This window comes from Phacochoerus africanus, chromosome 4, assembly GCF_016906955.1.
Source record: "Phacochoerus africanus isolate WHEZ1 chromosome 4, ROS_Pafr_v1, whole genome shotgun sequence".
In the NCBI taxonomy this organism is placed as follows: domain Eukaryota; kingdom Metazoa; phylum Chordata; class Mammalia; order Artiodactyla; family Suidae; genus Phacochoerus; species Phacochoerus africanus.
Window position 1 is genome coordinate 40491497 of NC_062547.1, and position 17038 is coordinate 40508534.

The 17038-nt window shown below is 35.9% G+C and overlaps 1 protein-coding gene across 1 annotated transcript in view; it reads right to left on the minus strand.

The window, feature by feature from the left end:
* The window catches only part of PRMT3 (protein arginine methyltransferase 3), a 135279-nt gene that overhangs the window by 107932 nt on the left and 10309 nt on the right, over positions 1-17038 (minus strand). The window contains exons 6-8 of the mRNA XM_047776135.1: positions 13363-13522; positions 11621-11765; positions 6565-6630 (exon numbers count right to left, since the gene is read on the minus strand). Of these exons, the coding sequence (XP_047632091.1) occupies positions 6565-6630; positions 11621-11765; positions 13363-13522 (371 nt within the window). The remainder of the gene's footprint in view (positions 1-6564; positions 6631-11620; positions 11766-13362; positions 13523-17038) is intronic.

Sequence of the window (17038 nt, forward strand, 5' to 3'; positions counted from 1 at the left end):
CATATTATACCCACTGTGCTATACAATGCTTTTTTTTTACTTAACATAACTTAAAGATCTTTCCCTATCACTTGATAGAACTTTTTTCTCTTATGTAGCTGTATAGGATCCCATGTTATGGCTATACCATAATATACTGATCCAATTCTCTACTGATGGACATTTAGGTAGTTTCTGAGATCTTACCATGACAATGAATGCTGTAAATAACCTTATCTAACCCCATTCGCACACAAGTGATTCTAAAGAAGTATAAAGGAGTAAATCTATTCCTAGAAGTGAAAACAAGAGGTCAGAGAAGAGAATTCATGTTTATAATTTTGCTAGACATAACCAAATTACCCACCATAGGGAAAGTCTACTCATGAAGACTCCAACCAGCAATGCCTTAAGGGCCAATTTCCTCACAGGTGACACTAGCCCATGGTACATATAATCAAACTTTTGGATTTCTGACAATCTGGCAGGTACCAAATAATGATATACTCGTCTAGTCTTATTTATTTATTTATTTTCTTTTTAGGGTCGTATCTGTGGCATATGGAAGTTCTCAGGCTAGAGGTCAGATCGGAGCTGCAGCTGTCAGCCTACATCACAGCCACGCCAGATCTGAGCCGTGTCTATACAGAGGCTCACGGCACTGCCAGATCCTTAACCAACTGAGCAGGGCCAGGGCTTGAGCCTGCGTCCTCATGGGTACTAGTCAGTTAGTTATCACTGAGCCACAACGGGAACTCCTGGTCTAGTTTTCATGTGCATCTCCATTACCATGGGGTTTGCATCATTCCATATGGTGTAGAGACATCTGTAGTTCTTTCTACGTGAACAATCTATTTATACCCTTTCTCCATTTCCCACCAAGTGGCTGGTTAGTTCTTTTCTTATGAAATTTCTTATCAACTTTTCCTTATCAAATCTTATCAAATAGGAGTCCTTTGTAAGTCAAAATTAGACCTCTGTAATATGACTTGCAATGTTTTCTCTCAGCATATATTTTTGTCTTTTAATTCTGTTTACACTGATTTTTATTATGGAGAAATTTTTTTCTAACAGTCAAACTCAACCTTTTTCTCTTAGGGCTCCTCTATTTCATTCACATCTCCTTCTTATACATTTCCAGTTTCATTAACATAGTTTTGTTTTGTTTTTTAAAGCCTTGGTTTCAACTTTACTTCAGATAGTTAACCAACTGTCCCAACGTGTTATTAAACAGTCTGTGTTTCTCCCACTGATGTGATGTGACTGCTATGCTCTGAATATTTATGTCCCCCCGAAATTCTTATACTGAAATCCTAACCTCAAGGTGACAGTATTAGAAGCTGGGACCTTTGAGAGGTGATGAGGTCACTGAGGGCAGACCAGGCACACAAAAACTTTAGCGAATGCTAAAGGCCCCTGTCTCAATCCATTTGGGCTGCTTTAACAAAAATAGCATAAACTGAGTGGTTTATAAACAAGAGGAATTTGTTTCTCACAGTTCTGGAAGCTGGAAAGTCTAAGAGCAAGGCACAGATTGACCCTGGTGAGGGCCTGTCCTATGGTTCATAGACAGGCCTTCTCACTGTGTCCTCACATGACAGAGAAGAGGAAGGGATCTCTATGGACAGCTATGTATATTTTGGTCTAGTTTTAGATTTTTATTCTGCTTCATTATTCCATATAATCTGTGCCAACAATTACTCAATTATAGAAGCTTTGCAGAATTTTTTTCTGGCTAGTAAAGGTGGTTCACCCTCCTTGCAAAAGAAAAATTTTTTTAGGCCCGTACCCATGGCATATGGAGATTCCCAGGCTAGGAGTCTAACCGGAGCTATAGCTGCCGGCCTAAGCCACAGCCACAGCCAACTCGGGATCCAAGCTGTGTCTGCGACCTATACCACAGCTCATGGCAATATCGGACCCTTAACCCACTGAGCGAGGCCAGGGATCAAACCCGCAACCTCATGGTTACTAGTCGGATTCATTTCCGCCATGCCACAACAGGAACTCCTGCAAAATTGTTTTCACAGTGTTTCCGGACAATTTTGTATGTTTATTTTTCCACAAGAAGAAGAGAATCAGCTTTTTTTTTTTTTTTTAAAGTCTTAGCATTTTTATGGGTATTGAACTAAAATGCTAATTTACGAAAACTGACAATTTTACTTTGAGTTTTCTACTCAGGAACATCGTATGACTTTTAATTTAAATCATCCATTATGTTCTTCAGGAGTTTTTTTTTTTTTTTTAATATTTTTCATAAGTCCAGCACATTAATTAAGTCTATTTTTACGCATTTTATTTTCTGTATTGTTTACTGTATAAGTCCTTTGTGTTATATCTTGAATATACATAATTTACCAAAAATGACTTTAGAAGAGAGACTCTAAACAGCCTAATTTCTATTGAAGAAATAAGGTTGCCACAATGCTACTACTCTGTGCCTCCTATCCTTTGCCCTCTAAGAAGGATGAGGCCCAGATGGCTTCATAGGGAGAATGTGACAGTTCCTGCACGTGTGGCCTGAGTGAGTGAGTCAGCACATTTTACTACACCCACTTCATACACAAGCAAGTTAAAAATTATAAGATGAAATCTTCATAACACCACTGTAAAGAAAACTATTTTTTAAAGTTACAAATAACATACATTAACCACAACATCAAGAAAACACCATAATACAGAGCATACATATTTATAGTATAGCCATAGTATATGAATTTGAAATATTATGTGGCATAAGATGATAATAAAATCTAAAACCATATACAACACAACAGTGATAAGTTCCCAGTAACTTTAAAGGAAATAAGATTTTGCAAAATTAAAAAATTAAAAACAAAAGATCCACGTGGAATGTAGAAGTGTGATAGCACAGGGCTTTGGCAATGGTATTTGGGAATACCAACTGTCAGGCACTGTTTCTGGAAAGGCAAGCCGGCAACACCAAAACCATCCAGGGAAGAACCTCTCTGATTCAGGGAGTCCATGACAAGGAATTTATCCTCTCTCCCATTTATAAAAAGATTTTTCAATATTTTATATTTTTATATGCAGCATTATTTCTAATATAAAAAAATTAAAATAACTTCTGACCAATTTGAAATTGGATTTTTGAGCCATTAAAACAATGTTAATAAGGAATTGTCTGAGAAAAACTGCTGAGTGAAAAAAGCTAAGTACAGAAGAATAAGTATCAATTACTCCAATTAGAGTGTATATTCTTTTGTAAGACTATACATACACATACGCATATAGTTTATATATATATACATATGTATATAGAGTTTATATATACAGAAACTCTTAATCCTTTCTGAAGAAAAGTGAGCTCCAGAGAAGGAAAGTAATAGATCCAGGATCATATAGCTGGTAATCTGTAAAGCTAGCCCCCAAACATAGGTCAGCATGCTTTTTAAAGCTTGTATTTAAATCACATATTTTTTTGGCTGCCGCCACGACATGCAAACACTCCCAGGCCAGGGACTGAATTCGCACCACAGCAGTGACTCGAGCCACAGCAGTAACATTCATGGATCCTTAACCCGCTAGTCCACCAGGGAACTCCTTAAATCTTATTTTTAATTGTATACTAATTATTTTTTACATCTAGCTCAGATTTAAGCAGTTGGGCAAATAAACTAAAACTTGATAGAATTAAAGACAGAGGTAAAATGATTATATTCACTTTTTTTTATAAAATGATGGAGGAATGTGATTCACTGTTTCTGAGAAAAAAAGAAAGTGAATCAATTTTAACTGTAGATAATAATCAAAAGCATTAAAAAAGGGACCTTACTGTGAAATTCTTCAATGAACTACAAACAGAAATTAATTTATGAGTGAGTGATAACATGATCATGCCACCCAAAGTTAAATTAAATCTGAGAAACCATATGGCCTCCACAGGAGCTTTGTGAATTAAAAACAATATTAAGAAAAGAATAAAGGAAAGGAAGCAAGAAGGGAGGGAGGGGGAGAGAAGAGAAGGGAGGGAGGAAGGGAAATACTTTTAATTATGAGCACCTTTTTGAAAAATAAATCTCTACCATTAACTAAAATAATGATATTTAGTTCTCTGATAAGAAATTTGTCTACCTAATGGAGATAAAAGTAAAGAAAAACAGTGGTACTACGATTTAGGAAAATACATTATTTCATATGTTTTATTTATTTATTGGTCGCCCTGGGACATGTGGAATTCCCAGGCCAGGGATCAGATCTGAGCTGCAGTTGAGACCTATGCAGCTGCAGCACTGCCAAATCCTTTAACCTGCTGTACCAGGCTAGGGACTGAACCCGAATCCTAGTGCTACAGAGATGTTGCCAATCCCGTTGCACCACAGCAGGAACTCCTATTTCATACATTAAAAAAAAAAAGTATTTAAATAACTTTATGAAATGACAACATATCACGACACACAGAAATCCTACGACCTATATATGACAAATAGTGTGAATTAAAATGTCACTATTGGGAGTTCCCACTGTGGCACAACAGGATCAGTGGCCACTTGGGAGCCTTGGTACATGGGTTCAATCCCCAGTCCAGCACAGTGGGTTAAGGATCTGGCATTGCTGCAGACATGCTTAGGTTGCAACTGCAGCTCGGATCTGATCCCTAGACATTCAATGTCATTCTCCTTTCTAGTTATTTTTTTTCTTAAAGCTTTCTCACTGTTATGATTTTTATTTGATGGAAAGGACAGATTTAAAGGATCCTATGGTATAATCAAAATAAACACCCAAGCTATTTAAAAACAAACAAACAAACAAAAAAAATAAAGGAGGTCCTGTGGCAAAGTGGAAACGAATCCAACTAGGAACCATGAGGTTGTAGGTTCGATCCCTGGCCTAGCTCAGTGGGTTAAGGATCCAGCGTTGCCATGAACTGTGGTGTATGTAGGTCGCAGACGAGGCTCGGATCCTGAGTTGCTGTGGCTCTGGCGTAGGCCAGTGGCTACGTTCCTGATTCAACCCCTAGCCTGGGAACCTCCATATGCTGCAGGTGTGGCCCTAAAAAAAACAAGCAAAAAAAACAACAAAAAAAAGATGGTTCAAAAAAAGAAAACAATGTACTTGTATAACAACAAAAATCATAAAATTTTAGAGCCAGAAAGGTTTAAAAAATCATTTTACAGATGAGGCACACACAGATTCAACATTTGTCTAAAATTATTATACAGCTGGTTCTTGAGAAACCAGCATGACTAGTGATTCCCAGACCAATACATGCTTAATTTCTATACACACCACATTAAAGAGAAAATAAAATAAAAATCTAGGCATAATCTAACTATAAATAAAAAGCAAAAATTTTTAATAGTAACATATTTGCTTCACTGGAAACAAAGTAGCTTTCTGCCACAATAACATGTAAAAGGCATACAAAAAAGCCAAGCACAAAAACCTGATAAAAACAAATATTTTAAAAATTAAATAATTTGTCTACAGTGGGAATTAGCAAAAACAAAGAAACATACACCATCATAAATCTCTCATGATAGGTAATGCTTTGGCCAAAAGAGTACCATATAAGTTTTGCATGTCCAACACAGCTAAGTCGTAAGTGAAAGATTGCTCTTAGGTATGGAAAATGAAAAGCCAATCCATATGATATTCCAAACAATACAAAAATCAAGAAAAGAGATTTTTCAGCATATAATTGCTGTTTAGTCACTACTCTGTACCATGTAAACCCCATGAAAAAACCTTATAGAAGTATCTTTTAAAATGGAAGCCATAGGGGAATTATAAAAACCTGAAGTTACAAATATAAATGTTCTTAAAGTAGAAAAAGTGGGGGAAAATTCCTAAACAAAGGTATCTAAGTGGCAGAGATGATAATATACTTGACTAAATTAGTGGGCCAATTTTCAATAAGGAGGAACAAGCCAAAAACCTGAACTTAGGTAACCAGGCCAATGCAGAGAGGGAGGGAAGGAGAAAGAGATGAAGAAAAAACGGAAAAATTCACAAGGGAGAAAAAAACAAATGACACAAATTTTAAACACACACACACACACACACACACACATACACACACACACACACACAGTGAAAGATCACCTTTGAAATAACCTGAGGCAATATTAACATAGAAACTATCTCACAAAGGGGTAAATAAATGAGGTCTTAAAAGAAAGCACATAAATTTTACTTTACAATATTTGACCCTACTTACAATAGTGACTTCTCAAAATTATTAATTTTTAACTAGTTAACATAAACTAAAATAATAATTAAAAGTGCTCTAGTATAGGGCTTATCCTATCCATTTGCTATTAACAGGAATCATAGTAAATCAAAAATATGGTTTCAGCAGAATTACCTGGATAAGCCAAGTTTAAGTAAGCCATGTCAGTGTAATTAATGAACTTCATTTTTTTAAGAAAGAGTATATTGAATGTCAGCACCAATCAGCATTTGTTACCAGTATTCCACACCACAGAGCAGCAGCATCAAAATCTTCAAAGAAATAAAGCCAGCGTACCTGAAATCACCTGCTATCACAATGATGACCTAAGAGAGGTTTCTGCTGCCCAACGTGCATGTGAAACGTACAGTTCTGTAGCCTATGCTACTCACCTTGTCTTTGAAGATATGTGCATTTTGATATATAAAATCTCGGTAACTTTCTGTTCGTACTTTGTCCTAGGTAGAGAGAGGAGAACATTTTGTTTACAGGATAGTTTGAACAAAGAAAAATTTTTAAGGAAGATATTGGCTAATTTATCACACAAAGCTAGTTTCCAGAGCTACTCTTTGCCTGGAAAACCATGCTTAATCTTTTTTTTTTTTTTTCCTAAAAGGAAATAACAAAGAACAGAAATAGCACCAACAAAGAAAACATTTAAGAACATCACTGAAAGTCAAGTAAGATCTAAATTCTTGAAAAGTACATATTTTCATCTTGACGTGCATCATCATTATAAGACTTCAAGGAATAATCAATGCTAATAAAAGATGTACATGGTATTTTTCTCCTTTAAATAAGGCCTAGAATCTAGAGTCTGATTCCCTGCAGTAGAACTATGTTAAAATGAGAGAAAAAAATCAAAATGGCTAAGTGTAATAGTTTCATGTGAAAAATGAAGCTAAACTGAGCAGTTTTCTAAGAAAGTCATTCATCAGCACCTATCTGATTTATAATCCTGTTTTGTTTCTAGAAATGTCTGTAGTAGGAAATGATGCTTAAAAGCCTGTGAGTCTAGAAGTAAATCATCTGAGCCCTGCAGCCCACACTATGAGACTTCTCCACTTTGGAGTCTCACATGATCTGTGACCAAGGCAGGCACTGAATGTTAAACATTTAGTTGGTTCATGAACAGAGCTGACTCCCTTTTAAATTACCTTAGCTGAGACACATACAGACAGCAAACTAAGCAGTAGGGGCATTGCTGCCAAGAGAGTAAAATGAATACGATATGATATAAAAATACTTCAGACTGGGAATTCTAGTTTTGGGTTTCATACTAGGAAAAAGCATATAGTTATACCAAACACTACAATATAAAAATTTATACAATTCATAACTCCACAAAAAAAAATTTTTGTGGCAAATACTGGGATTAAAAAAACAATACAGGTGTTTCCACCATGGCTCAGTGGAAACAAATGTGACTAACATCCATGAGGACGCAGGTTCGATCCCAGGCCTCACTCAGTGGGTTAAGGATCTGGCATTGCCATGAGCTGTGGTGTAGGCTGACAGCTGTAGCTCCAATTTAACCCCTAGCTGGAGAATCTCCATACGCCGTGGGTAGAGTCCTAAAAAAAGAAAAAAAAAAAAAATACAAAGGAGGTTTTAAATTAAAAGCCAAATTTTTTCAATTACTGGATCTAAAAAGGGGAATTCCATAATGGACTCCATGTTTTCTGATGTAATTATTTCTAATTGGTTTACAAACAAAACTTTAAATCAAATTTATTAAATCTTTCCCTGAATATTATTTTAAGATTATTTTTAGATTTATAAGACTCTAAATGAATTTAACGTGCTATCAACTAATTAATTTTAAAATTGTCTCTTAAATATCATTTCATACATTTTTACTATTTTTATTTTATACTCTTCTTACACTACAACCAATGATTTTTGCTGACACAACAAAACCTACAAAATGTGAACATTATTAGTCAGGAAGGCAGTCAGTTGAAAAGCTCTCACCACCAATTACACTCTTTCACCACTGCTCTAACTTTATCAGCAGCCTCTCAAGTCCTGTCCTGAGTCCACACACTGCTGCTCAGCTCACCTACAATCCTTCATCCAGGTTCTTCCTACACGGCTGTTTTCACTCAGATGCTCAGCCTGGTGTGATGAAATTCAAAGTATACTAAATACAGTGCCTGGCACATAACAGAGCTTCAATTTAATACGTGAATTTTTCCAAGGAAAATCCACTAAACATGAAAATCCAAGCAAATCAAAGACAGCCCTCAAATCATTTCTAAAAATTTATTCTAACAAGACTAACTCTTCAATATAAAATAAGGTAATGAGCAGTAATAAAATTATCATTTGCTTAACTAACCTATTAAAACTAAAAAAGTTTCCGTCGTGGCACAGTGGTTAACGAATCCAACTAGGAACTATTGTGGGTTCGGTCCCTGCCCTTGCTCGGTGGGTTAAGGATCCAGCATTGCCGTGAGCTGTGGTATAGGTCGCAGACGCGGCTCGGATCCCATGTTGCTGTGGCTCAGGCATAGGCCAGCGGCTACAGCTCCGATTCGACCCCTAGCCTGGGAACCTCCATATGCCGCAGGAGCGGCCCAAGAAATGGCAAAAAGACACACGCACAAAAAAAAAAAACCCTCAAAGGAAGAATAAAATTAGAAGTCCAATATTAAGAAAGAAGATAACCTTATTTTCAGACTACTACAGCATAATGGAATTATTCCTATTAATTGTATTTATTTTTTTATTACTCAATGAATTTATTACATATACAGTTGTACAATGATCATCACAATCCAATTTTATAGGATTTCCATCTATTCCTACTAATTTTTAAAAATATTAAGTATGAGACTAAGGACAACAGAAAAATCACATACTATGGATTTTACCTACATAAGTAACAGTATGTTTTAAGTGCATAAGCTCATGAAGGTGGACAAAACACAAGTCAGCAGCAGATCTGATGCAAATGCAGTAAAGAGGAACTATTTAACGGTACTATAAACTGTGATAAACAATTGTTCACCAGGATGAACAATGTTTTTCTTAAGGGAAAAAAAAGGAAGGAAGAGTGGTGCACCTCAGGTTTATAATATTAGCAACAGTGCCATGAACCTTTGAAGTGTTAAAGGACTTTGAAAGTTCATGTAGCCATTTCACTGTCAACTGCATCTCTGAAATTCAAAAAAGTTATCTTTACCCTGACTCCTGAAAATAAGATTACAAACTAAGTTTATTTATAATTATAATCACAATGTATGCCAAAATAGTGTCATTAAAATATGTGAGATCAAGCAACAACAACAAAATAATCCAAATAATATTCTTATAAAAGCAAGGCCAAATCTAAGCATAAAAATAAGTACTGTATGTATGGCTTCTCAATTTTATTTATAAAGATCAGGTGAGACTCTGGTAGTAACACAACTATGAACAAATTATATCTGCTAAGAATTGTTTTGATAATAAATAGAATATTATTTGATACAAGGTGCATTTCCTATTCATCCATACTAGATAACTTAGCAAAATATACAATGGACCAATATGTCTTTTTGAATGAAAGATATATATATTTCCTATGGAGACTTCATCAAGTCATCACCGATAGTATATACTGTATAACAACGAAGGGGAACTAGGCATGGAAAATTATAGTAATATGGTTTCTTTGTGTCTGTGTCTTTGTAGGGCCACACCTGCAGCATACAGAAGTTCCCAGGCTAGGGGTCGAATCGGAGCTGTTGCTGCCAGCCTATGCCACAGCCACAGCAACACCAGATCCAAGCTGTGTCTGCAACCTATACCACAGCTCACGGCAATGCGGGATCCTTAACCCACTGTGCGAGGCCAGGAACTGAACCTGCGTCCTCATGGATGCTAATCAGGTTCATTACCACTGAGCCACGAAGGGAGCTCCAGTAATAAGGATTCTTAAGTGATTCTCTAAAAGTGCAAGACAGCATTGGAAACTGCAGGCTGGAACTTCTTAAATATATATGTACATCAAAAGGACTTTAAGATACTTGATCAGGTGTGAAGATCCCCTAGTTACTGATACAGAGTTACAAGGGTCGTCTAGGACAGAGATTTGGAATTAAGACTAAACTGGATTTCCCTGATGACTGCACTGAGAACACTCTGATATACTATCTTCTAGGAGTCTCAGTAACCTTATCTGTCTGAAAAACCCAATACAATTTCCTCATCAAAAGCATTAAAGGTTCACGGCATTTAAATTGATGGGATGATTTAAAATGGCAAATATGGACTGAGATTAACTCCTTTAAAGAAAATATTCTAGACACAATAAAATTAATTTTAACAAAGAAAATGCAGCATGTCAATTTCTTTTAAACAATTCACTCTGGACTTAAAACAATTTATTACTTATAAGTGTTACTTATAATGCTATTCTGTAACCCAAGTGACAAGAAGCACAACTACGACATATCATGAATAAAGAAATGACATGACATTGCTTTAAAAAGCCCCAAGTAATTACAATTACTCTTAATCAGCAAACCTCCACTCTGTGATCCTGCACAACTGACTCAACAAAACACATACATGTTAGTAAATATCTCTGGTTATTTTAAATGCACATGTTTCAGGGAACACAGTCTTGGGGCTTCCAGAAAATAAAACAATCACTGGGGAAGGATTCAGAAAGGATTTTTTTTGTTTGTTGGTTTTAAGAAAAAAAACTAGTGGCATCGAAAATTCAGGGATAAACATCTGAAATTTTCAATAATTTCTACACTCCTACATTTGTTTTATTCTAGCTAGATATTTTTAGTTTTACTGAATTAAAAAAGTACATTTTGCTATTTTATAATCTATAATATAATACATGGTAAAATGTATATATTATACCAGTATAGCTAGAAATCTACTTACCATTTCTATGGACATTACCATTATAAAAATTAAACCAATTGAATTCAAATATCCAATTTGACTAATTTAGGAAATTTTTTTACATATAAATGATTTCAAATGTAAAAAAGTTATGCCATAATAACTATGAGATTTATAATTAACTTTTACCAGACTTATTACTTGCCCAAACTAAAGTCAGTATTACTAATTAAAACATTAAGATTAGTCATTTCCTTCACACATTAAAAGGCAATCATATAACGGTTCCTATTTAAAAGGTGCTCTTGAGAAGACTAAAATCATCAGCGGTTTTTTCCAACGTCCTATTTCAAGCAAAAGTCATCTTACAATAAAAATTAATAATGATCTTAAAGAGAATTTACAGTGATTCTGACACCTCTATAATCTTTTCAACATAAGATGAGCTATCAAGCACCAAAGAGATTTAAAAAGTATTTCTCAAAAAAACAAAAACAAAACCCCCAAAAGCAGTTTTCCCACAGCATATATATTAGGAACCTGTTTTATTCTATTTTTCCTTTGGTATGGGTTTGGGGTACATTTGTGCTCTTTTCTAACCTTTAGCATTTCTTCATGTATCCCATAATGCCCGTATGAGCTGAAATAAACACCATCCTCATCCTCCTGGAGGTCTGCAATGGCAGTAGTAGATGACGAGCAGGGTCTGACATCTGCGTTCATCACAAAATCCTGAGCAAATTGTCTGTAATCAATTTGAAATACACCCTTGAGACAAGTTTATTGGACCGTGAAAAAAGGAAAGGCTAGAGGTTGAGGAAGAGAAAGGGGGAGGGAGTGGATTGTGGAGTGTGATGAGCCTTCTAAATCACCTTCTATCTTCAGCAACGCAAAGCGCCCCCTGCTGGATCTTAAGCAAGGACATATTCAAGCCCAGTTCTACAAATCACTGCCAACTGCAGGTTACAGCTGTTTATACCATTCAACTCAACAAAATAAGCACATTATCTCCCTTCAACTCTATTATTTCTACTGTTCCAAAATCTTACTTTAGCAGATGAACCAACACGTCATATTCCAATACTAATAATATTCTTTAAAATCATATTATCTTATGAAGGGTTACATAAGCAGAAAGCAGACCCAAACTGACAATTATTTACACATACCAACACTATCCACTCACACTCTAAAACTTAATTCCCTCTCTAATCACAACATATCAAGAATCCATAAGGTACACATGAGGGAGAAGTGTAAAGAGGCAGATAACAGAGCTGTTGGCTCCTACATTATCCAACGTAAAATCTCAGAAAAAGAGAGGGGAAACTATAATCAGCTAAACTACTTTTCCTGCTGGACACTGTGGCAAACCATCAAGTGGGTACTCAGGCAACAGCAACGAATTTACAAATCTAATAAGTTAAGCCAGAGGTATATACACTTGGTGGTAATGCAGAATCTCCCAGATCCTACCTATCCCAGACTTCTTGAATCAGAATTTATAGTGGAACAAGATACCCAAGTGATCCATTTGCACATTAAACTCTGACAAGTACTAAGCCAGTAGAACGCTAATTTACTCAGTGGAGAAAACCATCCCATGTTGCTGGTTTTCTGATTACATACTACATCAAAATTATATTTTGATATATTTTTGTAAAAGTTTCAACCCTGTATTTTCTCCAAGCCTAAAAAATATTAATACCTACACTTAAGCCCAGGAGAGGAAAAGCAAAATGGAGAAATCTATTCGCAGCAAGGTAATTCAAAGGCAGGCAATATCAAGGAACAAAAAGCACTCAAGAGGAAAACACTCCCCAGAACAATTACCCTTAGTACAAAAGTAATTATAAAGAAGTATATGAGAAAAATGTTAAACTACAGAATTACATGTTAATCAACTATATCCACAACATATAAAAACACTGCATATCTTTAATATTAGTAAAATTAAATATCTAAATTGGGCTTCCCAGCATACGAAATGTTTTAACCATATTCTACCTTTTTATGAATTGAATAATTTCAGGGATCTAAACAATTAATTTTTGGAGTTCCCATTGTGGCACAGCAGAAACAAATCCAACTAGGAACCTTGAGGTTACAGATTCGATCCCTGGCCTCACTCAGTGGGTTAAGGATCCAGAGTTGCTGTGAGCTGTGGCGTAGGCTGCAGATGTGGCTTGGATCTGGTGTTGCTATGGCTGTGGTGTAGGCCGGCAGCTACAGCTCTGATTCAGCCCCTGGGCTGGGAACCTCCATATGTCGTGGGTACAGACCTAAAAAAAAACAACAAAAAAACAAAAAAAAACCAATTTTTTATAATATTGATAAATTACTTCATTCTTTGCAGATCCTCACGTGCTCCAGCTAACGCAGCTTCAGCAGATAGTGCCCTGGCTTCCATATGTTTCAACTTTTCAACAACAGATGTATTTTCACCGAGTCCATTGGGATACGAGAAAGGGACCGATACTGGTTCATAAAGATCTTCTACATCTAAGTAAACAAATGAACATTATTATCAAGCCATCTTGTAACAACAAAGCACATATAAATGTGTTAGGAATAAATACATATGAAGGGCCAACTGAGAAAAATTAGTACAAGTACTTTCAGTTAAATATTTAATATCCAAACTGTTTCAATTCAAATTTAAAGAGCATGCTGTTAGTCTAAGGTCTTTCACTAGTTGGCTAAAATGAACACATGGATAAGCATTAATTCTACTGAACCAAACCTAGGAAGAAACAAAAAAATAGACAGAAAAAAACTCTGATATTTATGGACCATCAGGTATTTTTCAAGTTCATGCACTACATTTCATCTTCAAAACAAACCTAAAATATGAAGTATTTATTCCTATCTTAAAGACAAGGAAAAATAAACTTCAGAGAAACTGACCAGCACCAAGTCACAGAGCCATTTAATGAAGGAACTAAGATTCAAACCCATGCCTGCCTTCCTGGCCCATGATCTTGCCACCATACAAGGTCACCTTCAGCCTCTAGGTCCTTACCTGCAGAATAACAGGTATTACATTTAGATACTCCTTAAGGACAGGGTGTAGGTGAAGAATTCTACATATTTAATAACTTTTTCATTCTGGGTAAGGTGGCATGCAATCTACACACCATGTTACTGCTGAAATTACTAACATCCTAATTCCTAATATTATTTAAAATTCTTGACTTAAATTTAACTTCACTATATATAAATCATTAACTTCTGCTATGGAATAACTCTGCAAAGAGGTTACTACACAGAGCTAGTGAGTTTTACAAAATCCCAGGGTACAATGAGCAGCCTCATTAACTTTCAGAACAACTTAAAGCAATATAAACAAGGCAGATATTATACTGTCTCCTAAGTACAGAACTGAGGGAAATTGGACTTTTTTTTCCTATTCAGTTTATAGTTGCAATACTTCTTTGGAGTTGGGACAAAATAACTAGGCTTGATGAATACATGATACCATTATAACTTAGAGACTAGAGCCTAAATTGAACTTGTTATAAAAGCGATGCACATGCCACTAATCTCTAGTCAGTCTGGCAGAATACTGATTCATTGTTTTAAAAAAAACCTACAGATTTGGCCATTATTCAATTTACCAAAAATTAATGAGAGCAACAAAATATCACCAAACTATTAAAGGACAGTGTACCAATTTTTTTACTTTCTGCTACAAATCTCATTGTGTATCCTGTCTTCAAAATTTCTTCAAACTGTTTGCAAACCTCCTTGTTAATTTAAGTTATGGATTAGAACTGAACAAAAAAATTGGTTTCTCTATTTTGCTTTCTACTACAAGAGATGTTAGCCAGAATAAAAGTTTTTAGCATTAATAATACAATTGTTGGAGGCCCTGTTGTGGCTCAGCAGAAACAAATCTGACTAGCATCCATGAGGACACAGGTTCCATCCCTGGCCTCACTCAGTGGGTTAAGGATCCAGCGATGCTGTGAGCTATGGTGTAGATTGCAGACACGGCTCAGATCTGGCATTGCTGGGCTATGGTGTAAGCCAGCAGCTGCAGCTCTGATTTGACCCCTAGCCTGGGAACCTTCATATGCTGTGGGTGCAGCCCTAAAAAAAAGACAAAATAATAATAACAATAATACAATTGTCCCTTGGTATCTGTGGGGGATTAGTTCCAGGACCCCCTCCAGATACCAAAACCCACAGATGTTCAAGTCCCTATATAAGATGGCACAGTATTTACATAAAACACTTTAAACCATCTTTAGATTCCTTTTAATACCTAATACAATGTTATAGAAATAGTTGTAAATACAATGTAAATAGATGCCAGTCAGGAGCAAATTTGAGTTTTGCTTTTTGGAATTTTCTGGGCTTTTTTTTCCCTGAATATTTCTGACCCAAGGTTGGCTGAATCCAAGATTCAGAACTCCCAGACAAGGAAGACCAACTAGATATGGATAATCATATACTAAAGGTTAAGTGTACAGCTTTAAAAAGGAGAAAAGATTCAGTAAATATTAAGATTCATAACTGTAATATATTAAAACAGTCCAATTCAAAGTCCTAAACCATACTCAGGAAGATGAATTTCCATATCTACATTCTGTCTCAGGAGGTTCAAATCACCTGGATATTTCATTTTGGCAGCTGAGAACTACCATAAAAGACGGTCCATTTATCAGAAAGACATAATTATAAATGAGAATAAAACCTCACAAAAGAGCTTCAAAATACATGAAGCAAAAGCTGATAGAAAAAAAGGCAAAAACAGACAATCGTCTATTCAGAGATTTAAACACACCCCTATCAATAACGAACAGAGCTAGAATTTTAAAAATCCAAAAAGACATAAAAGATCTGAGCAAAATATTCGGCACCATGGACTAATTATTTATAGACTACTGCATCCACTAACTGCATCTTGATACTTTTGAAGAATACTAGTCTGTCATTCTGTAGAAGGTCCCCCTACCTGGGTTTGTCCGATGATTCTTCATTCTTGGAATGAGATTACACATTTTTGGCAAGAAAAGCAGAGAAATAATGCTGTCTCCTCAGAACACAAGACCAAGGGGTTCATGGTGCCGATATGCTTTATTACCAGTGATGCTAACCTTCATCACTTGGTTGTGGTGTCTGCTTGATTTTTCCACTCAAAGGTTAGCATAAAATTTCTTGGGGGAGATACTCTGAACTACGCAAATCCTATTTCACCCACCCAAGTTTTTGTTCACCAATCTTAGAATCCACTGGTGGTTCTCTCCTGCAAGTTATTAGCGTGGTGCTTGCTTAATGCCGACGTTCTGTTTCTCTCTTCCCTTCCACATTTGTTAGTAGGAATTCTGTCAAAGTGGAGCCAGTCCTTCCCAATTTATTTATTTGATTATTTATGCCAGTATGAACTCATGGATATTTATTTTATCCTATGAGTTAAAACCCAATACTATCATTGTCTGTGTCGCTGAAATTCTCCTAGCTTTGGCCATTAGGAGCTCCTTGAGGTTGGTTCCTCTGTTCTTTAGGGAAGTCCCCTCTTCCCCCAATTTTTCTTAAGTACGTCCTTATTTTCCACAACAAGAGATCTCAGACTTATCTCTTACTTCCCCTGCCCCACCATGGAATCAATCACCTAAGAAGCCTTGGTTCCTTTTATTAATAAAGGACTAATAAAGGATTATAAATCAAGATCTGGCACGAGGTACACTCAGTGCTATTGAGGTTTTTCTAGGCCCTTTCAGCAGAGCTAGGAAATCTATGTATTACACTAACCCAGATATGCACACACATCTGTATTTCTGCATCTATCTGTCTATATAAGAACAAAAGGTGAATTTATATTAATACTTATGACTCCATTCTATCACCATAAGACTCATTTCACCCTTCATTTCCTTATCTGAAGCCTCCTACTCTAACCACAAGAAACCTGGCTCTTATTATCCAGACACTATTCATTTACTTGTTCCGTTCTAGAATACATGAAAATAGTGTCAGAATTGCTAATCCATATCCTGTGAGAAATGTCTTTTC